The 20,637-nt window shown below is 36.3% G+C and overlaps 1 protein-coding gene across 1 annotated transcript in view; it reads right to left on the reverse strand.

Annotated features, from left to right (window-relative positions):
- Positions 1 to 290: 290 nt before the first annotated feature.
- Positions 291 to 20,637, reverse strand: part of Sce (E3 ubiquitin-protein ligase Sce) — a 68,702-nt gene continuing 48,355 nt past the window's right edge. The window contains exon 2 of the mRNA XM_090377756.1: positions 291 to 646. Coding sequence (XP_090233882.1) covers positions 420 to 646 — 227 coding nt within the window. The 3' untranslated portion in view covers positions 291 to 419. The remainder of the gene's footprint in view (positions 647 to 20,637) is intronic.

Genomic DNA, 20,637 nt, shown 5'->3' on the forward strand with positions numbered 1-20,637 from the left:
GAAAGGGTATAAGAAACTCAAAATATACTCTCTCTCTCTCTCTCTCTCTCTCTCTCTCTCTCTCTCTCTCTCTCTCTCTCTCTCTCTCTCTCATATACACAATAATGTAATATGTGTAAATATGTCTCCAATGAATCTAACAGGCATTCTCATAAAGAAATTTAATTATAAAATGCAACATTCACAAGGCAGATTTCAATCTACATATGTTCATAATATAATTAAAAAAATGAACGAGAAGTTTTGTGAAAATAAATTTATTATGAAAATTTTAATTAATGAGAGAAGGAATTTGAATCACTATAATGATGGATGAATAAAGGAAGGGTAGGTGTGTGTGTGTGTGTGTATGGGCACACACTCACATGCACCCTTCTTTTATTAGATATAATGTAAATAATTAATTGGAGAAAAATATTTCATGATTTTTTAAAAGAGTAATACATTTCTAAGGGCTTATTAACTTTCCAATATTTCTCGTTTACTTGGTCTAAAGTCATATTACCACCAAGGGGTAAAAACTGGCCAGGTGTAACAGCAATGTAAATCACAAATGGTGAACAATCAGAAGGTGCTTCAGTTCCCAATTCATCTTGTTGTTTGTCTAAAGCCAAGCGCATAGCCAAGTACTTAGACAAGTGGTCAACTGAAAATAAAATAAATAAATATTGGTAGTACGTGTGTAAAACAAAAATACACTGATCAATAATTAAACAATACTAAATGATTCAGAGAAAAGCAACTAACAAAAAAAAAAAAAAAAAAAGTAGCAGAATATGTGCATATTAGTTAATAAAGCCCACAAAACATAGGTATCATATTTAATCAAATTCAGTCATCATCCATGAAAAGAAGTATTGTCAGGTGCATCACCCTGAAAATTCACTCGAAGTGTGCAGTATCCAGAAAAACAACTGATCACTAACATTACCACCATTCTACAGAATAATCCCACTCATCTCTTTTATCTGCAGTACTATTACTCCCCACCCTGGTAAAATGATGCTCCTACCCCACAAGCTTAAAGGAAATGTTTAATATATATATATATATTTTTTGTTTGTTAGTTGTTGGTGCATTGGCTTCTGTGGCCATAATGCGCCTCCTAAGGTTTTTGCACTACTCTGATCCAAGCCCGAGGCGGGATTCGAACCCGTGACCTTTGGGTTGCCTGGCAGGTACTTGACCCACCTGGTGAGCCAGGTCGGCGTTTAATATATTACCCAAAAACACAGTCCAAATATTTCTCGTGGTTTCGCAAACAGGAATATTGTCTAGTCTTCCCCACTTACAACACTTTATACAATAACACGTAAGTGAGCAATTATAAACTGAATAACCAAAGAAAAATTTATCAAAATTTATCCAGTCCTCCACTAAGTCCACACAAGAAAAAGAAAGTTGATGTCCAATGGAACAGCATTTAATGTAATAAGTGAAAAACAACATTCCATTAACTCGGACATGCAAGTGGCAAATATTCGGCTAAGCAACTAAAAATTTGAAAATTAAAATATCCATTAAAGCGACATTAATGTAAATATTAGTATCCCTTCATATTAGCGTTACAAGTGACAGACACATGATGCAAGAAAGCAAGCTTATACAGAATCAGCCAAAAAAAAAAAAAAAAAAAACACTTCTCATTTTACCAATACATTCTTTCAAAAAGTTTGTCTAGTTGTTTCTTGAATTTATTTAAGCAATCCACTTCCACAATGACAGATAGGAGTTTGTTCTTCCAGCAATCAACCACCTGCTAGCTAAACACAAATCAGTTTGACAATTCAAACTATAACTCAGTTTTAATTTATGCTCCCTCAGGTGTGTAATCTGAGCAAGAGGAAGAATCCCATCAGCACTGAGCTTGCTCAAACCATTCAAGATCCCCTTGCCTGGTCTCAAGACACTGCAATTTGCAGCACTGAAGCCTTTCTTAGTAAGAGCTCCCTCACCAATCTTGTTGCTCTTCTCTGGTTGCTCCAGCAGTTCTACATCCTTCCTAAAATGAGGCCTCCAGACCTATATGCGGTACTCAAGGTGTGGCCTGACCATTGCCTTATACAATTGGATAATCACCTCCTTATCCCTGCTAGCAAAAAAATTCTGCATATCACTGATATGACTCCATGAGCTGCTCTGCTCAGAAAACTTCATATCTCACTGCACAATTACCACCAGGTCTTTTTCATTCTCCACTACCTTGAGTTTAGTACTTTTCAGTTGTCAATGTTAAACTTCAGTTGCCACCTCTCAGCCAAACAGCCCAACTTTTCTAGATCCTGTTGCAGTAGTGTACTGTCATTACTCTCATTAACAACCCAGCCGACCTTCATATCATCTGCAAATTTGGACATTAAGCCTGATATACCTTCATCAATATCATTAATAAATACAGAAAACAACAATGGACCCAACACTGAACCACGAGGGACTCCACTAATAACATAAGACCACGATTTGTTTGTTTGTTTCGGGATTTATTAGGCGCATCGGCAACTATGGCCATAGTGCGCCACATAAGACCACGAAGAGCAGTGTCCACTGATTGCAATCTCTGTCTTCTCCCACTCAACCATCACTTTAGCCATAGCAGCAACTTGCCCTTAATGCCATATAGCTCCAATTTGTGCAACAGTAACAAAAGCTTTCCTGAAATCCAAGTATATGATATCAAAATTATTTTTTGCATCCAGTTCTATTGTGACCACATCATAGTCAAATTAGTCAGGTAAATTTCCCCTTCCCATTCAGAATTTGTTGTTGGTAACATCATCAGGTGGTCCTATTACGTATATATAATTTAAAAACTGTCTGAGACACTGTAGACACCTTTATGAATGCAAAACCCTTCCCTTTACCCCTGATGGTAGTGACATCTTTAAGTAAATCCCTTTGTGACCACATTGTAGTATCCAATCAAATTGGTCAGACAAGGTTTCCCTTAACAAACACATGCTGTGTCTGATCTATAACTGCAGCTTGTTTAGATAATTCTGTATTACTTCTTTAACAAGTGACTCCATTATTTTCCCCAGAACAGATGTTAAACTAACAGGTCTACAATAATTGTTACCCTTTAATCCCCCTTTGTGAATTGGGGATATAACACACATCTCCAGTCTGTGGGGGCCATCCCTGAATGCAAGGTTGCTCTCATAATTATGGCTAAGGGTCTCATCCACCCCATGTACCTTTCTTAGATTTAACTCCAACAATTACTCTTACACTTTCCTCTCAGTTATTATAAAATCATTTAGTTGTACTAGGTTAATACAATTTCTTTCATTCAGCCATTAGCTCAAGGCATCATATCCATCTTTAAAACTAATGACATCAGAAAATCATTGTTTGCTATTTGTTTTTAGGAGCATTAGCACTAAGGCCACATTGCTCTGGGGATATGCGGTGGTCATTCCCTGACCTTTCCGCGTCCTCCGTATTTGGTGGTCATGGGCTCGAACCCCGGTCTAATCAAGAAGCGTGTGCTATGCACTGCTGCTCCTGCCCACCAGGCTATGGAGGCGCCAGAAAATCATTACAATGGATTTTGGAAAAAACTGATACCGAGTTTATTGAAGTAATGGAGACATGGAAACATTTCTCACTTGTGGACTGTATCAGAATCATTGCTTTGTGGCTGAAAGAAGTAAACCTGTCAACGTTAAATGCGTTAAAATGTATGGCTAGACTCAGTTCATTCATGAAATATGGTCGAACCAGCAGAAAACAAAATCGGTGCAATAGTAGAACTTGCTACATCAGTAGGAGGGGAAGGTTTTGTTGATATAACTACTGATGCCATCGTGGGTAGCACAGTTGATAGAATCACCCTCCTCCCCAAACCGGGTGGAAACAACCTAAGTCCGAATCCCGTTCATGACGGAGGGAATTTTTATTGGTATTTTTGGGTCAGGTGAGGGTAGCATGGTTTTTTCTCCCAGAAACGTGGGTTTTTCATCCAGCAAACAAAAAGTCAACCTCATAACACCCGCAATTTATGGACAGTATATATGGAGCAACATGGCCTTAGTTGCTGATACGACCAAAAAAAAAAAAGATATAATTACTGAAGACTTTCAGGAATTACTGGTAGAAAAAGAGGCTGGTGAAGTGGATTTGGTGGAAATGGCATCGGAGGTAAAACCAAATCAATTCAGAAGATCGATATCGCAGAAGAAAATTCTAATCTTCCAAATTTTACACTAAAAAGCATATGGAAAGGCATAAAGATAGCCGAGAAACTAGAATTTTATTTTTTGAATGTAAATTCTTAAATGAAAGGAACCCAAAGTTCAAAAGGGAGCTCCAAAGTTCAAAAGGGAGCTCCAAAAATGCTTAGTTCCATACAATGAAATTCACAAAGGTTTATCAAAATGCAAAATAAAACCAGATTTTTTAAAGAGCAGAAGGTACACCAAATCTAGAATGGTGAATTTTTGTTTACTTTTGGAACACCCCCCCCCCCTTTTTGCACTTTTTCTTAGTCCCAGGGCTGCGGCGTGGGTGTCAGCCGCCCGTCCGCAAACTTTCATAAGATTGCCCTCTACTAGAAAGGGTTTACAAAATTAATTAAAAATTTTATTATATATTTATTATTCTAATCACAGTACAATCACTTCAAAGTATTATTAAATTTATCAACACAAACAGAAAAAATATAAATAGGTCACAAAATAAATTTTCGGCAGAAAAAAAGATTACATAGTATGATAATAATCAGATCAACTTGTTAATAAGTATCACTAAAAAATAATTAAAATAAATACACATATAAGTAACAAAAGACTACATATTATTTTAGTATTCAAAGTACATTCAGTTCAACTTAATGTTCAATATATCACAAAAAAAAAAAAAACATATCTATATATATATACAGGGTGATTCACTACCAGTGCGACAAACTTGCAGGAGGTGTAGGGGGTACAAAGACGAATCGGAATCACATAGCATTGCAGGGTCTGAAATGCCTTCGTCATGCGGTAGAGGACATTGAACTGGAGGTCGCGTGAACAGCGATCCCACTGGAAGTCAGCATTTGCGAACTGTTTCTGTTGAAGAAACCAAGTAGCAAAAGTCCTCCGGAGTGAATAATCTGCAGGCACCAATGATTGGATGCTTTGCAGATGGTATGAATTCATTTGGTTTGTTGACAGTATCCTCCATACAGTGGATTAGGAAATACCCAATTGTTGGCCTATCGCTCGAGTTCTCTTACTTGGATTGCCTTCTGCAAGACGTAGGACATTCTCCTCATTGTCTGGCGTCTTCGTCGTTCGCTCTCGATTCATGGTATCTCTCGTGAAACAACCAGTCTCACGTAACCTTCTGCGAAAATTGTATGATGAGAAAAAACACATGCGAAAATTGTATGATGAGGAACACGCCTGTGCGGGAAACGTTCCTGGTACAAGCGCAGAGTGGCGCGTCTGTTACAGTCCGCAGCTCCATACGCGAGGTGCATGTCGGCCAGTTCAACATTTGAATACTCATCCATCCTACTGCCTCGGGAACCAGTTCGCAAATGCTGACTTCCAGCGGGATCGCTGTTCACGCGACTTCCCTTTCAACGTCCTCTACCGCATGACGAAGGCATTTCGGATCCTGCAATGCTATGTGATTCCGATTCATCTTTGTGCCCCCTACACCTCCTGCAAGTTTGTCGCACTGGTAGTGAATCACCCTGTATATATATATATATATATATAAGTAGGTAACAAAATATTTTTTCGGCAGCACAAAAATATTGCATATGTATATAAGTAACTATTAGTCTAATATTCTAATCTTATATAATATGTAATAACTATAATCAAATAGCAGTCTATTTGCACTAATATTTAGTAGTATGTAATGTAAATTTGTATTATATTTTTATATAATCACGGAATTTAATCACACACATTATAATTAAAATAACTACATAATTTGTACTCTTCGGGCTTTTGCTTCTACAAAATTCTTTATTAATGCACCAATGTCCAAATTATCCATAATATCATTTTCTATAGATGTTATAGATAAATCTGTTAAACATTCCTGTGCCATAGTTGATCGTAAATATTTTTTTATAATTTTAAGCTAAGCTTCCAGAAACTTCTTCCTAAAGCAACTGACACTGGTAGTACAGAAAAATTCTTAGGACTACTGAAATATTCGGAAACGCATATTGTAAATTGTTCTCATATATAAAATTATGAAATTATTCTCATATATAAAATCATATATAAAATTAACAATTTCTCATATATGAGAAATTGTTCTCATATATAAAATCTTGAGGAGACATTTCTTTTTCTATAAAACATTGTAAGGATTTGATTTCCTCAAAAAGAGTTATGCCGTCAATATCACGATCATTTGGATTTTTGTCGTTGCTTAATTTCATGTGCAAATCTTTGCAATGTTTTAATATATCTTCCTCATTCCATTCTTTTAACGCGTTGATATTAGCATTAGTAGAGGCATATGATGCAAGAAAGCTAGCTTATGCAGCATCAGCAAAAAAAAAAAAAAAAAACCCCACTCCCATTTCACCCTCCATTTGTTCAAGATACCTGTCCAGCTGAGCCTTAAATTTATTTAGGCTATCAACTTCCACAACAAGGGATGGAAGTCTGTTCCACCAACCAACTACCTGCTGGCTAAAGACAAATTTCCACATATCTATCCTACATCTGTCTTTCCTCAATTTGAATTTATGCCCTCTCAGGTGATTATCCTGAGCAAGAGGAAGAATTATGGACAATTTTAAACACTTCATTATTCTCTTTCAACAGCATAAACTTTTCAGTAAGAGATGACAGAGTAGCATCAAGTATCAAGAAAAAAGTCTATTTTAAAATTATCTTTGGCATTTTTTATAGGTTCATCCCTTGCTTCATATTCAAACATTTTTTTTCTTTGGTCTTTTTCGAGCCTCGGGAAAAACAGGGGCAATATCCAAAATATTCGCTATTTGTGTTGCAAAATTAATAACATTTTCAAAATTCTGGTCTGTTCTATTTCCTAGTATAATCTTTTAAATGATTTACAAGATGTTCAACATGTTCAGTAACTGTTTCTATATTACATGACGGGTTCTGCATCATTTTACTAATGACATTAATTTGGCTTAAAATTTCAGTTGCCACTTCTCAGCCCATCTGCCCAACTTTTCTAGATCCTGTTGCAGTATCATACTGTCATTACTATCATTAAAAACCCTGCCAACCTTTCTTCCATCTGCAAACTTTGACATTAAGCCTGATACACCTTCATCAATATCATTGATAAATATAGAAAACAAGAATGGGCCCAACAACGAACCCTGGGGGAACTCCACTAACAACATTAGTCCATGAAGAGCAGTGTCCATTAATTACCACTGTTTTCTCCCATTCAACCACCGTTTTATCCATTGTATCTTCTTCTTCTTCTTCTTCTTCTTCTTTATCTTCGCCTTCTTCCCACGTTTATATGGGGTCAGCATTTCTGTCCTTAATTCTTTTCCTCCATCCCTCCCTATCCTGGGCTTCCTCTCTCCTCCATCCTTCCCTATCCTGGGCTTCCTCTCTCCTCCATCCTCTCTCTCTCTCTCTCTCTCTCTTTTAAATCCTCTGCCACCTTGTCCTTCCATCTCAGCTTAGGTCTCCCCCTCTTCCTCTTCCCTATCACCTCCAACTTTTCACACCTCTCCCCTACATACTCCTCACTTCTTCGTTCCACATGTCCAAGCCACCTCAACCTGGATTCCTGCATTTTTTTACTCAGAGGTAAAAAAATGCAGGAATCTAGGTTGAGGTGGCCTCTTCCACTGCCTCTTCTATCTTTTTCTCCTGGGCCCTTGTAATCGCCCGTGTCTCAGCACCATACATCAATGCGAGTTTTATCCATTGTAGCAATTGCCCTTAATGCCATACTGCTCCAATTTGTACAGTAGTCTTCCATGTGTTACAGTATCAAAAGCTTTCCTGAAATCCAAGTATATGATATCAAAATAATTTTTTGCATTCAGTTCTTTTGTAACCACATCATACAGTTGAATCTCATTAATGAAAAGCTCAAGGGACTTAAATTTTCACGTTTTGTAATATGTTTTGTCCCCCAAAAGTGTCAAAATTTTACCAGATTTTTTTTTCTTTTTTGCACATACTCTATATCTAATAATAATAATAATAATAATATCAAAAATAAATACAACAATAAATTAATTTAAATTAATAAAATAAAATAAAATAATAAAAAATAATAAAAAAAAGCCTTGTCTAACAATACAGTAATAGGAATAATACACTTTTTAAAGATTTTATTTTATTTGTACGATAAACTAGGAGAAAAGCAATTTAAGAAAATTAGAAATATTGTACAGTATATATCTATATATATATACACTATTTTAGTATCACAGTAAAAAATTAATCTAAGTATAAAAGGAGGCATACAAACAATTTAACTTTTTGATAAATTAGTCTCTAAATTAAAGCAAGAATCCAATGTGCACTCAGACACTATCATATGCAATAGTTTTTTTCTTTATCAATGTTACTGCAGGCCAACACATTCTCCCACAAAAAGATGCCCAAAATGCATTGAGCAGTTTGGGCATCTTTGTTTTAGATGGCAGCATGTGCGTCTTCACTTTCACTGTCGGTTATTCACTGCTCAGCAGTTCTTCTGGTGTTGCGTTGTTCTGGTAGAAACTACATCATGTCCCTTCACAAACTCTTCAAATTCACCAACAAAATCCACATGCTCCTTCAAATTCCCCCCATTCCTCAATGTTGCTATCATATTAGTCTGCTGGACCATGTTTTCGATGACATTTGCTCCAAAACCACTCCTGAAGCAGCTGATTATTACACTTGATACAATACTGTCCCAAGTAATAACAAGATTATGGATAGCATCCAAAACCTTACAATTTGGCTGCAAACTGTTTCCTCCCTCCTATGTTGAGGATCAAGTACTTTATCAGGCAGGCACTATGTACTCTCTTGTGGTTATAAATAATGCCTTGATCCGGTGGCTGCATAAAACTGGTGGTAATGGGAGGTAAAAACAACAGCCATATATTTGTCAACTTAATTAAGTGTCTTGGCAGAACATGCTGTCCAACAATCCTGAATCATTAAAATGTTCCTTTTTTCTGAAGCCATTCTTCTATTCACTTTTGATAACCGAGACTTACAAATTTTAAATGTAAGCCAAGCACTTCTTTTGGCCTCATAATCACAGGGAGATTGGCTAACTTCTTTACAACATCTTGGCTTGGAAAACTTACCGATCACAAGTGGGCATAGTTTTGTACTGCAGCACATAACAGAACATGAGTCTTTGTTTACTTACTCCATCATGATAAGGCTCTCCTCAAACAGCAAACGTTTTGTTTGGCAGCAAATTATAAAATAAACTTGTCTTGTCTACATTAAAAATAATCTTTGCCTCATATTTTTCAAGAATGGACCGTACTGAACACAAACAACCTGTAGCCATTTCTTAGTCGATTAATCCAGACACGCAGCAAACATTTCGCGAAACCAAGTTATTCCTGTCTTTAACTCTTTGGAGCCAGCCACTGCTGCATTTGAAGTCACTAATTCCATGTTGCTGAGCGCCTTTTCTTGCAAAATTGGGCCTGATTTGCACACATTTGTTAGTACCACTCGAAAAGTTTTGTTCCAAGCTCCTCGTGTTTTGAACAAGGAATTTGTTTCCTGTCTTTTTAGAGCTGCTCCAGTATTGCGTACTTCTTCAGGTTTTTATTGGTTTTTCAGTATTGTAGAATGGCACAAGAAATAGATTATACTGTAGAAGAGACTTTTTTTGAACTGGTGTAACAATTGCAACTGACCTTTTCCCATAGGAGTATATGTAAACAAGTTAGAAAAACTGTTTTTATTCTTTTGTTAATTAACATCTCATCTTTCGCAATGATGTTTTTCAGAATACACTTAAGTTGTAGCTACCATAAACTGGTTTTGTTTACACAAAAGTAAATTCTAACAAGTTAGTGTTAGAATTCCACCCAGTTCCCTGCATCCTTCGGAAGCAGGGAACTGGGTGGCCAGGGGTAATAATTGGACATCTGTGCCAAGATTTATATTAAAAGTACAAAATAACAATATTTATTTCTCACAGGATGAAAATGAACTTTATAATACATATTAACTGAATTTTATAATAAATGAATACACAGTAGACTCCCGATTAACCCTATGAGACTGGACTTCAGGTCGGATAAACGAATGGCCAGTTGCAAATTAAATAAAAAAAAAATATACAGCATGTTGTATATAAATGTCTATTAAACATTTACTTAAATAAAAAATCAGTAATCTTCATTTGTCTTTTTGATTAAAATTCATTTTTTGAAGCAAAATCATGCCACTTTTTCATAAGAATTATATTAATGGCAGATGAATTATCTTGCTGTTCGATATATCTTATCGCAGTTACAAGCACTTTCTTTCCTTCTGAATGACTTATTCTTTTGTCATTTTTATCTATGCTCATGGCTTCTGGGTTCTCTGGTCCTTCATCTTCCGCCATTTCTCCTTGACTAACTGCTTCAATAATTTCATTGTCTGTTAACATTTCATTCTCTAGAATGTTATCTCCTACAGGCCATTTATCGATGTCTCTTTCTTCCAGGCCTTTGAACTTTGATAATTGTTTCAAATCATTAAGCAGAGCAATGTTGTCATGGTCTATCAGATCCTCAGTGCATGGCTCTTTGTCCAGATCACAGTTTGCGGTTAATTTTTTGACATCAGGCCATAGTTTTCTCCATAACCTCACAAATGTTGATGAAGGCATTTCCTCAAAAGCAGATGCCAACATGTAAACCACATCCTTGATGTTAATTTCTATTTCTTCATTGGCAATCTTCTCAAGAATTTCTGAAAGAAGTTTTCTTCTGTAATGCCTTCTCACACTAACTATCACACCTTGATGTTATCAGAAGATAGGTCGATGGGATGTGTTGGAGTGTTTTCAAGGACAAGAGTTAGTTAGTTAGTTATTTTGGTTTTTAGGAGCATTAGCAACTAAGGCCATATTGCTTCGGGATATGCTGTGGTCATTCCCTGACCTTTCCGCATCCTCCGTATTTGGTGGTGACGGGCTCGAACCCGGGTCTAATCAAGAAGCGTGTGCTACATACTGCTGCTCCTTCCCACCTGACCACGGAGGTGCCTTCAAGGACAAGAACAGCCAGCCTTGAGCAGTAATTTCAAATGCATTAAATGTGCTTTAACTATTAGAATGAATTCAGTTGAAAACCATTCTTCAAATAGAAAAGAATCCATCCAAACTGACCTCTGGGCTTTGTAGTAAACTGATAGAGCACTGAAACTTACATTTTTAAATGCTCTTGGTTTGGCTGACTTTTCTACAATGAAAAGGGGCAGTTTGTGACTCCCAGCAGCATTTGTACAAAGGGCCACAGTGATTCTCTGTTTATTCGTTTTGAAAACAATAGCGAATGTTTCTTGTGGTGCTGCTAGCATTTTCGTTGGAATAAATTTAAAATTTATGCTTGTTTCATCCAAATTGTGGACTTGTTCAAGAGTAAGATTTTCCTTCTGTATAACGTCTAAAAATTTTTGGGAAAATTCACTTGCAGCATTTTGATCTGCTGACAATTTCTTGCAGCAAACATCTAGATAACAAATTCTGTGGCACTTTTTCCAACGTGAAAGCATATTGCTCCGGGAATATGCAGTGGTCATTCCCTGACCATTCCGCATCAGTCTCATTTGGTGGTGACGGGCTCGAACCCCGGTCTAATCAAGAAGCGTATGCTATGCACTGCTGCTCCCTCCCACCTGGCTCGTAGGCGTCTTATGTGTAGTATCCAATCAAATTGGTCAGACAAGACTTCCTCTTAACAAACACATGCTGTGTCTTGTCTTGATGATCCTGCAATGCTTCTTTAACCAGTGACTTCATTACTTTCCCTGGAACAGAAGTTAAACTTACAGGTCTGTAATTATTCATGTCACCCCTTGATCCCCCATTGTGAATTGGGGATACATTTGCACGTCTCCAGTCCGTGGGTTTACACATCTCCAGTCAAAGGATGCCCTCATAATTATGGCTAGGAGTTTGTTTACTTCTTGTGCTGCCTCGTTTAATATAACTGGATAGATTCCATCCATCCCAGGTGCCTTTCTTATATTTAAGTACAATTTCTCCTCCAACCTTGCTCTCAGTTATCACAAAATCATTAAGCTCCCAATTAGAGTTTAGTAAGCTTCTGTTCTCCACTTCCCTACAGAATTCCTTATGTATGAATGTAGATACAAAATAGTCATTCAATTTATCAGCCATCTGAGCAGGCTCATCAACAGTTGAACCACTGATATCAAGTGGACCAACTTGATTCATCTGCTTCCTTCTAGAGTTTATATAAGTAAAGAAGTCTTTGCTGTTTTTCTTTGCATCCTTTGCCAAAGATTTCTCATAATCTGCCTTAGCTTCCCTAACCTCTTTTGTGACTTGATTACAGACTAGTTTATACTTATAATAGGCTTCTGTGTTGCTTGATAATTTATATGCATCCCATGCATTTTTCTTCTGTGCCACAAGTCTCATTAGTTCATGTGATATCCATTTGGGCCTAAACTTTGAAGGGTATTTCTTAGTTGGTATGAAAAGCCTAGTAGCTTCCAAGATTAAATTTTTGATGCTTCCCATTTAGAATTTGCTGTTGGTAACATCATCAGTTGGTCCCAACATACAGCTGTCTGAGACCACTGTAGTCACCTTTATGAAAGCAATAACCCTTCCCTTTACCCCTGATGGTAGTTATGTGTTTAAGTAAATCCTATATCAGTACAGTGTGATCACTGCCACCAATTGTTCCTTTATCTGCAAATTCTTAATTTTTTGTAGAAGAATAAGATAATTTTACCTCAATATGATACGTAGAACACTTCTGTATGATACCCTCCAGAAATTAAAATGAATATAACATTAATGCAAAATGATTACAGTAAACAATAAATTGAAAACAATTAAAAAATCTACTGAACACAATTAAAAATTAATTAAAAAATTAAATTAAAAAAAATTTTTTTTTAATTTTAACAAATTTTTAATAACAATTTTCTTTCCTGAAGCTGACAATGCTTTTCGACTGTATATCATGATCACGGGAATGAAAATTACAGAGTATGAGCAATAAAAGCAATGCAAGAATCACTTACACCTCTGCCTTTGGCTGTTATTAATGTATTAATCTGTGTATCCCCCGAACAAGCTAGTAGTTTTCTGACTCACCTAACACTGCCTCAATAGCAGCATCAACAACCCCTCATCTGTTTAAGTGCATCCCATCTCTCTGTAAAAATAGTTGTGTTAACAAGCACAGATCATACTGAGAAAACTTCCATCCCAAAAAGCCCTGCACATTCTCTCCAGGGCTAATTGACACGGCTCTCGTCACATACGTCTTGTTTATACAACCACCAGATCAGTGGAGTTTACAATAAATCATCAATACAAACAATCGTATTTAGTAGTCATGGGCTTGAACCCTAGTCTACTTAAAAGCACGTGCTAATGCACTCTCAGACCTGACCACTCGGCTACATCCAGCCTGTCATGTCTGGGAAAAATTGCAGGCACTTTCAAATTTAATTGCAACTCACAACATTTTCTCAACAGTGTGTCCTGTACTTGTTAAGTAAACTATCTCCCACTCTTAGTATCGTTATTACCAACAAATAAAATATCTTTTGTGACCTTTGTTGTTCAATGTGATCAACTTTTGACCCTGACAGACATACCTGGCCCTTCCACCTATTGTTTTTTTACAAAATATATTTCCAGTTTCCCAGATAACTGGAAATATATTTTGTAAATATAGCTACTATATTTACAAAATTTACAACAATAGCTACTACTTACTGTGGGAGCAGTGCATTCTATCATGGAGGATCAAGCTGTGTCATGAATTAATTTCCAGCATTATGCTGGGAAGCTCATGCTTGATGGTTCCCTAATTACCACACAAACTTAAGAGATAATGCTATGTTATTCTAAGATTATGATACTAAGTATTATATAGTATCGGTGTAAATACACCATAGTTAACCCATATATTTGAACTACATATGTAGCGTAGAGGGCATCGTTTTAATTGTATCTCATAATGTGGTTGCCTTCACAACGAGATAGCTACTATTGCATTACTTCAAATAAATAACGCTTCTCTAGTAGAGAAGACTACTGTTATTTAATTTCAGTGGTACCACCACCATCATCATCATCATCAAGTGGGCGGGCAGGTACCCAGGTAATACAAGCCATCACAGTTGTGAAGCTATATCCACATTATGAGAGATGCCAAAAGAGTGTGGTGGTAATGTATTTGGAAAATTAAATGCACAGGGCATAATCCTTATGGGTTTTGATAATTAACTATATAGTATCAGTGTAAATACACCATAGTTAACCCATATATATGCTATTATATTTCTAAATAATACTACTGACTGTCTAAATACCTAGCTAAATACGAAAATATACTAACCTACATGATTATTACTTTTGAGCAACTTGTTTTTACTACAATTTTAAAACATTGCAATTGCTACTATCATGCATTACAGTACAAGTTATTGGTTAGGACATTCACACTAAAATCAATAACAAAGACTCTATGACTATTATGTTGTAGCTTATTAAGTCCTTAGCTAAATTCAAAAATAAGCTAATGTACATGATTGAGACAATTACATTTATTTATTAAACATAATTTACTATGTTAATTAAGTAAAAAAAAAAAAGTCAAAATTTTCAGCTGTTGCATTCTATAACCTTGAACTAATCAATGTGATAACCCCAAACCAACTGATATGTCAGCAAAATGATAAACCAGGTACAAAATGAATACAAAGAAATTCAATAACATAACTACAGCAACAAAAGAAGAAGGGGTGAGAAGAAGTAAATTGCAACTAAGTATTGTATAAGGAATATGCTCTGAAAATAATATAAAATAAATGCCAAATAAATATTACTGTGTAACATAAATAAATTAAACCAGACCAATCACTGAGCTTCACTTTGTCAGAAGGCTAGAAGACCACAATAGCTATGGAATCACTGTATTTCAAATGTTAAACAAATCAATATTAACCTCTCAAATAAATTTGACCAATGGTGGCATTTATGCAACAGAACAGATCACAGTATCTATAAACCAATACCACACTGCTAATGGAGAACAATGTTAAATAAGAATTTGCTGAAACAAACTGCCACCTGGTGTGCAAGTGGGCAGTTTGAATAAATTTTAGGAAGAATTAGATAAATTAGAGTAAATGAAAACATTAGGTAGGTAATTTTTTTTAAAACAAAAAGGTACAAATCTGACTGATCCAAATTCAGGAAGAATGCATTCAGGAGTAGCTAGATTTGAAGAACTGAATTTGAATGACGACAGGGTGACAACAGTACAATTATTAGTACAACACATGTGTGAAATATGTAAAAAATTCATTTTTCTGTAGCTATTATTGGTAATAGCTACAATATGACTAAACAAACTGTAAGGCTAAAAATATTCTTTTTTTTATTACATGCTTATTGATGTTCTATATTCAGTAAATATTGTCAAAAAATATGATTTTTCAAATGAAACAAAAAACAAGACAAATATAAGTACATTGACAAATGTAAAATACTACATATGGGAAACAGTAACCCCAGAGCAACGTATCGACTCTATGGTACTACACTGACAGTGGTAGAGAATGGAAAGGACCTGGGGGTAATTGTGCAGGCAGATATGAAGTTTTCTGAGCAGTGCAGACAGGCTGCGAGTAGCTCATGGTGTCTTGTCAATGATATATAGGAATTTTTCTAGCAGGGATAAGGAGGTGATTATTCCCTTGTATAAGACAATGGTCAGGCCACACCTTGAGTACTGTATACAGGTCTGGAAGGATGTAGAGCTGCTGGAACGATTACAATATTAACTAAATATTGTAATCGTTAGTGAATGGAACAGAGTTGCGAAGAAAGGCTTAAGTTTTGCAAATTAGTGTCTGGAGACTAGGCACCGGCGAGGTATATAAAGCCTTGAATGGTTTGAGCATGCTCAATGCTGATGGGATTCTTCCTCTTGCTCAGAATAATCACCTGAGAGGGCATAAATTCAAATTGAGGAAAGATAGATGTAGGATAGATGTGCACAAATTTGCCTTTAGCCAGCAGGTAGTTGGAACAGACTTCTATCCCTTGTTGTGGAAGTTGATAGGCTCAGCTGGACAGGTATTTTGAACAAACGGAGGGGTGAAATGGGAGTGGTTTTTTTTTTTGGTTGATGCTGCATAAGCTTGCTTTCTTGCATCATATGCCTCTACTAATGCTAATGCTAAGTGTTGGGCAGAATGTTCTACAGAGTGAAGGAATGAAAAAGTTCATATGGGCATAGGTCCAGAAATGAATCACTTCAATGGGGTATAAAAACAAGACAATTACCTAGTACGACATTTCAGTGTAAGGGATGTTGTTATTGTTATTTGGTTTTTAGGAGCATTAGCAACTAAGGCCATATTGCTCCGGGAATATGCGGTGGTCATTCTCTGACCTTTCCATATCCTCCGTATTTGGTGGTGACGGGCTCGAACCCCGGTCTAATCAAGAAGCATGTGCTATGCACTGCTGCTCCTTCCCACCTGGCTACGGAGGCGCCCAGTGTGAGGGACAATTTGGTGCATGCCATCTTGTTGTGAAAGTTTGGTGAAAGACAATTGGCGGATACGGCAATTTGGTGAATAATGATGATTTGGTGCATGACAATTCAGTGTATCACATACAGAACAGAAATTTTAGTCACTTAATTAGGAGGAATGAAGAAATTTATAAAATAACAGAATATATTTTTATTAATTTATTTTGTGTAAAATTATTCAAGTCAATCCTACTTATAGGATGGAAATTACAGGCAGGAAACTGGGTATGCACCTATTGTCTTCAGCATAACTGTCTGTCCATACTGTAATACTTTATCATATGCTCAGATAATTATGCTAAAGACACAGGTGCATACTCAACCAATCCATGCTGCTATTCAAAGACTCAAGTGCATGGTTCATTTTGGGACTCTATTTTTTGTTAACTATGTTATACTATTTAAGAAGCACTTTAGGAACTTCTACATCGGGGGCCTGGATGCATCACACTGAATCCCATCAATGGGAGGAATTATTACAGCACATGTACAAATTGCCCCCCCCTAAGATTTTATAAAGTAAACAAGGCAAATGAACAATACATTATATGCAATTTTCAGCCAATATATACAGATGCCTCACAGCCTTATCTGTTTAGTGTAAAAATAAACATGCTTTTAACTATCCTTCTCCATACTTGCAAAGTGTTTTATGGCTTACCAACCATTAATCAATTGCATCGACAGCCTCTATGGGAATGCCCAGGGAATGTATATATTGTTCCCCATTCTACTGCCCTTAAGTCATCTGTGGAACTAACCTAACACTAGTTTTAACTGCTTTCAATAAAAAGTATGATGCAGATTGCAAAAACAAATGTTCTCCAGAACAACATACCACCATGTGAATTTCCTACAAATACAGCCTACAAAAGCAAAAGGAATCAAAATGAAACTTTACTTTCTGTTTTAGCAAAACAGAAAGTAAAATTTTTGACCTGTCCATGGTACTTTTTTAGAGGATCTCCCTAAAAAATAAAATGTGCATTAATTTAAAAAACCAATGTGTATAGTGCACTCTACCTAAATTTAAAAAGTACTACGATCATTATGTTAACCATTTACAGCACAGCATGTTAAAAGTTTGCATTTCTGATCTTCCTTTATCACACACCAAATTCTTGCAAAGAATTCACCAAATCATTGTATTCACCAAAACCATTGTAGCGACCAACTGTCTTTCACCAATTTGTCTCATGCACCAAACTGACATGGACTTGTCCAGAAATGCTTATTTCCTTATAGCCCATTTTCTTTTTCTTCACAGAATGAGAAAACGAAAAAGTTGAACCTTTTATTAAAGTATATAATGCACTCTGAGAACTTTATATCAAAGCAAAGTGTTTAAAATGGCCTTCTTGAGTGGCAATACATGCCTCAGAGACTATTGTCTATTGTCACAAAAACATGTTGGAAAATTCTCAGTGTTTTGAATTGCTTGACAACCATCCACATGGCAAACTTGTGCATTACAAATTGGGGCAGCATAAACAAGAGCCTTGAGGTATCTCCATGAGATTGTTGTGGTTGTTGTCGAATTTAATGACACATAGGCTGCCAGGGCCATATTGTGTCTTTCTGATGGTGAATATGAAATATCAGATTCATTAATATAACTATATTTTATGATATATTCCTATACGATTTAGGAAAGTAAACAGTTCTTCTTTATTAGGATCGTCTCCAAGAATCTGCAATAAATTTATTGATGACTGTGTATTAGCAATTGATTTAAAGGTGTTTAAGCAGATGTTTTGAAAGTGTGGACAGTCCATTTCCTTATAGCCCATTTGTGGAGAATGGCGAATGGTTAGTTGTACTTGACATGATGTACATTGGGGAGCACTGTCACTGGTTAATAGATACAGGTGAGTGAGGTGCATATGTCCAATTCTTAGCCTTCCTAAAATTGTTTTCCTCGTCTGCTTTTCCGGAAGCTGGAGAGCCATAGCTTTGGTTCTGGTTTTATTCGGTAAAGTTTGTTTTCTGGATAACCTCTCCAGATTATTGACCAGCTATTGTAACACGCTTTACAGATGATGGGTTTGAAATTGGTATATGGAACTTGACAATTCTGTAAAACAGAAGTATCTGGCTGTTTGGCTGCAGGATCTGCTTTTTCATTTCCTGCTATCCCAGAATGCCATGGGATCCAGCAGAATGTCACAGTTTGGTTTGCCTCATTACACACAAGTAATTTAGAATGGATTTGTTTTTATTACAGGGCAAGAGGAGTTGGTATTAGCATTTATGGCTGAGACAGCACTGAGTGAGTCTGTGTATATTAAAGCAGACAGAATTCGATGTTCAATAATGTGATCCAGAGCTAAGTTTATAGCATAGAGCTTATAGCATCAGCAGTGAAGATACTGCATTCAACTGACAATGAGACAGAAGTGCTGAATGACGGGAAGATTGCTGTAGCACCTACTTGGGTCTCAGTTTTTGATCCATCTGTATAGATTTTACAAACGCATGTGAATTTCTAATTCACATGCGTTTGAATTATAAAGAGTGTAAGTTGAATGTAACTGTGCGATATTGGAAGGAGACAGGGTGTTCTTTCCCCACTGCTGAAAGTAGTCATCATATATTGCACAGATATTTGTCCAGGGTGGATCTGGTGGTGTCATGTCCTGAAATACATCATTGATTTCTATATTCCTTGACTGAGCCAGTTCCTTAAATCTAAGTGGAGCTGGGTCGGTTTTCATTAGGTTTATTGTTGTAATCTCCACGAGAAGAATTCTAGTAATTTTAAATCAGTAGAACACTTAGCTCATCCTCCTCTATCAACCAAACAGCCAAAATACTTATTAACAAGAAATTCTCAAGCAGTGAGACTAAAATGTGCTGGAGTCCCTCATGCATGAATTCATTGGTCAATAGCTAAAATGTTTCTGTAATAAAATTAGTCAATTTTGACTAATATTAATGTGCTAAATACAAATATGACAGTTAAAATGTATTATTAGCACTTTTAATGATACTATATGCATCACTTTCAGCATGTTTTTGCTTGATTTTGGGGGAAAATTTAGTGTGGCAACACTGCAGCCATTAGTATTGAGTCACATTATTTCCTGTCTAGATGCATCAGTCAGTCTGTCCATGCTTCACTTGTTGTTTTCAACTGAGCAAAAACTTAAAATTTAGCATGTGTGTGTGTAAATAGTGTAGATAAATTTTTTAATGTTCATGATGAAGTGTGCCATTACTCCGATAATAAAAAAAGCATATAATTGTTATTTTGGTTGCAAGGTTGGGGCCCAAGATAAAAGCTTAGTACCTCTTATTTGATGCGATATTTGTGCTTTTAATCTCTGCAGCTAGTTAAATCACAAATGGCGCTCAGTGCCTTTTGCCATGTCTATTATATGGAGAGAGCCTTCAGATCATATAAATGACTATTATTTTTGTATGGTACCACCTCTTCAGCAGGGGATTTCCAAGAAGAAAAAGTGGACCTTAAGCTACACGAATATGCCATTTGCTATTCAACCAGGACCCCATAGAGAAGGATTTCCTGTTCATGAGCCACCAGCTGAATATGTTTTAGAATCTGAGGAAGAGTCAAGTGATGACTGAGATAAATTGCCTAAACCCTCCCACATCAACAGATCCTCATTTTATTTCCAAATTCCTTGTTCACCTTGTTAGGAATGCAACAGGAAAACAAAAAACGTGGCTGTTTTCTTTGCAAATGGGACAGTAGAGCACAATTCTCTCATTACACAAGAAAAGCCAGGCCTTCAAGGCAATCACTCAATCCAAGGATAAAAAATGTCCATTACAGTCCACTAGTTCAGTCAAGCAAAATCCTGTTAAAAATTAGGACTTATGAAAAATTTGTTAAGGCCATGGATCAAGATGGACCAGTTTTCAAATATCTCAAGGAAAATTTTCCC

The sequence above is a fragment of the Mastigoproctus giganteus genome, chromosome 7, assembly GCF_048544385.1.
Source record: "Mastigoproctus giganteus isolate SK-2022 chromosome 7, ASM4854438v1, whole genome shotgun sequence".
In the NCBI taxonomy this organism is placed as follows: Eukaryota; Metazoa; Arthropoda; class Arachnida; order Uropygi; family Thelyphonidae; genus Mastigoproctus; species Mastigoproctus giganteus.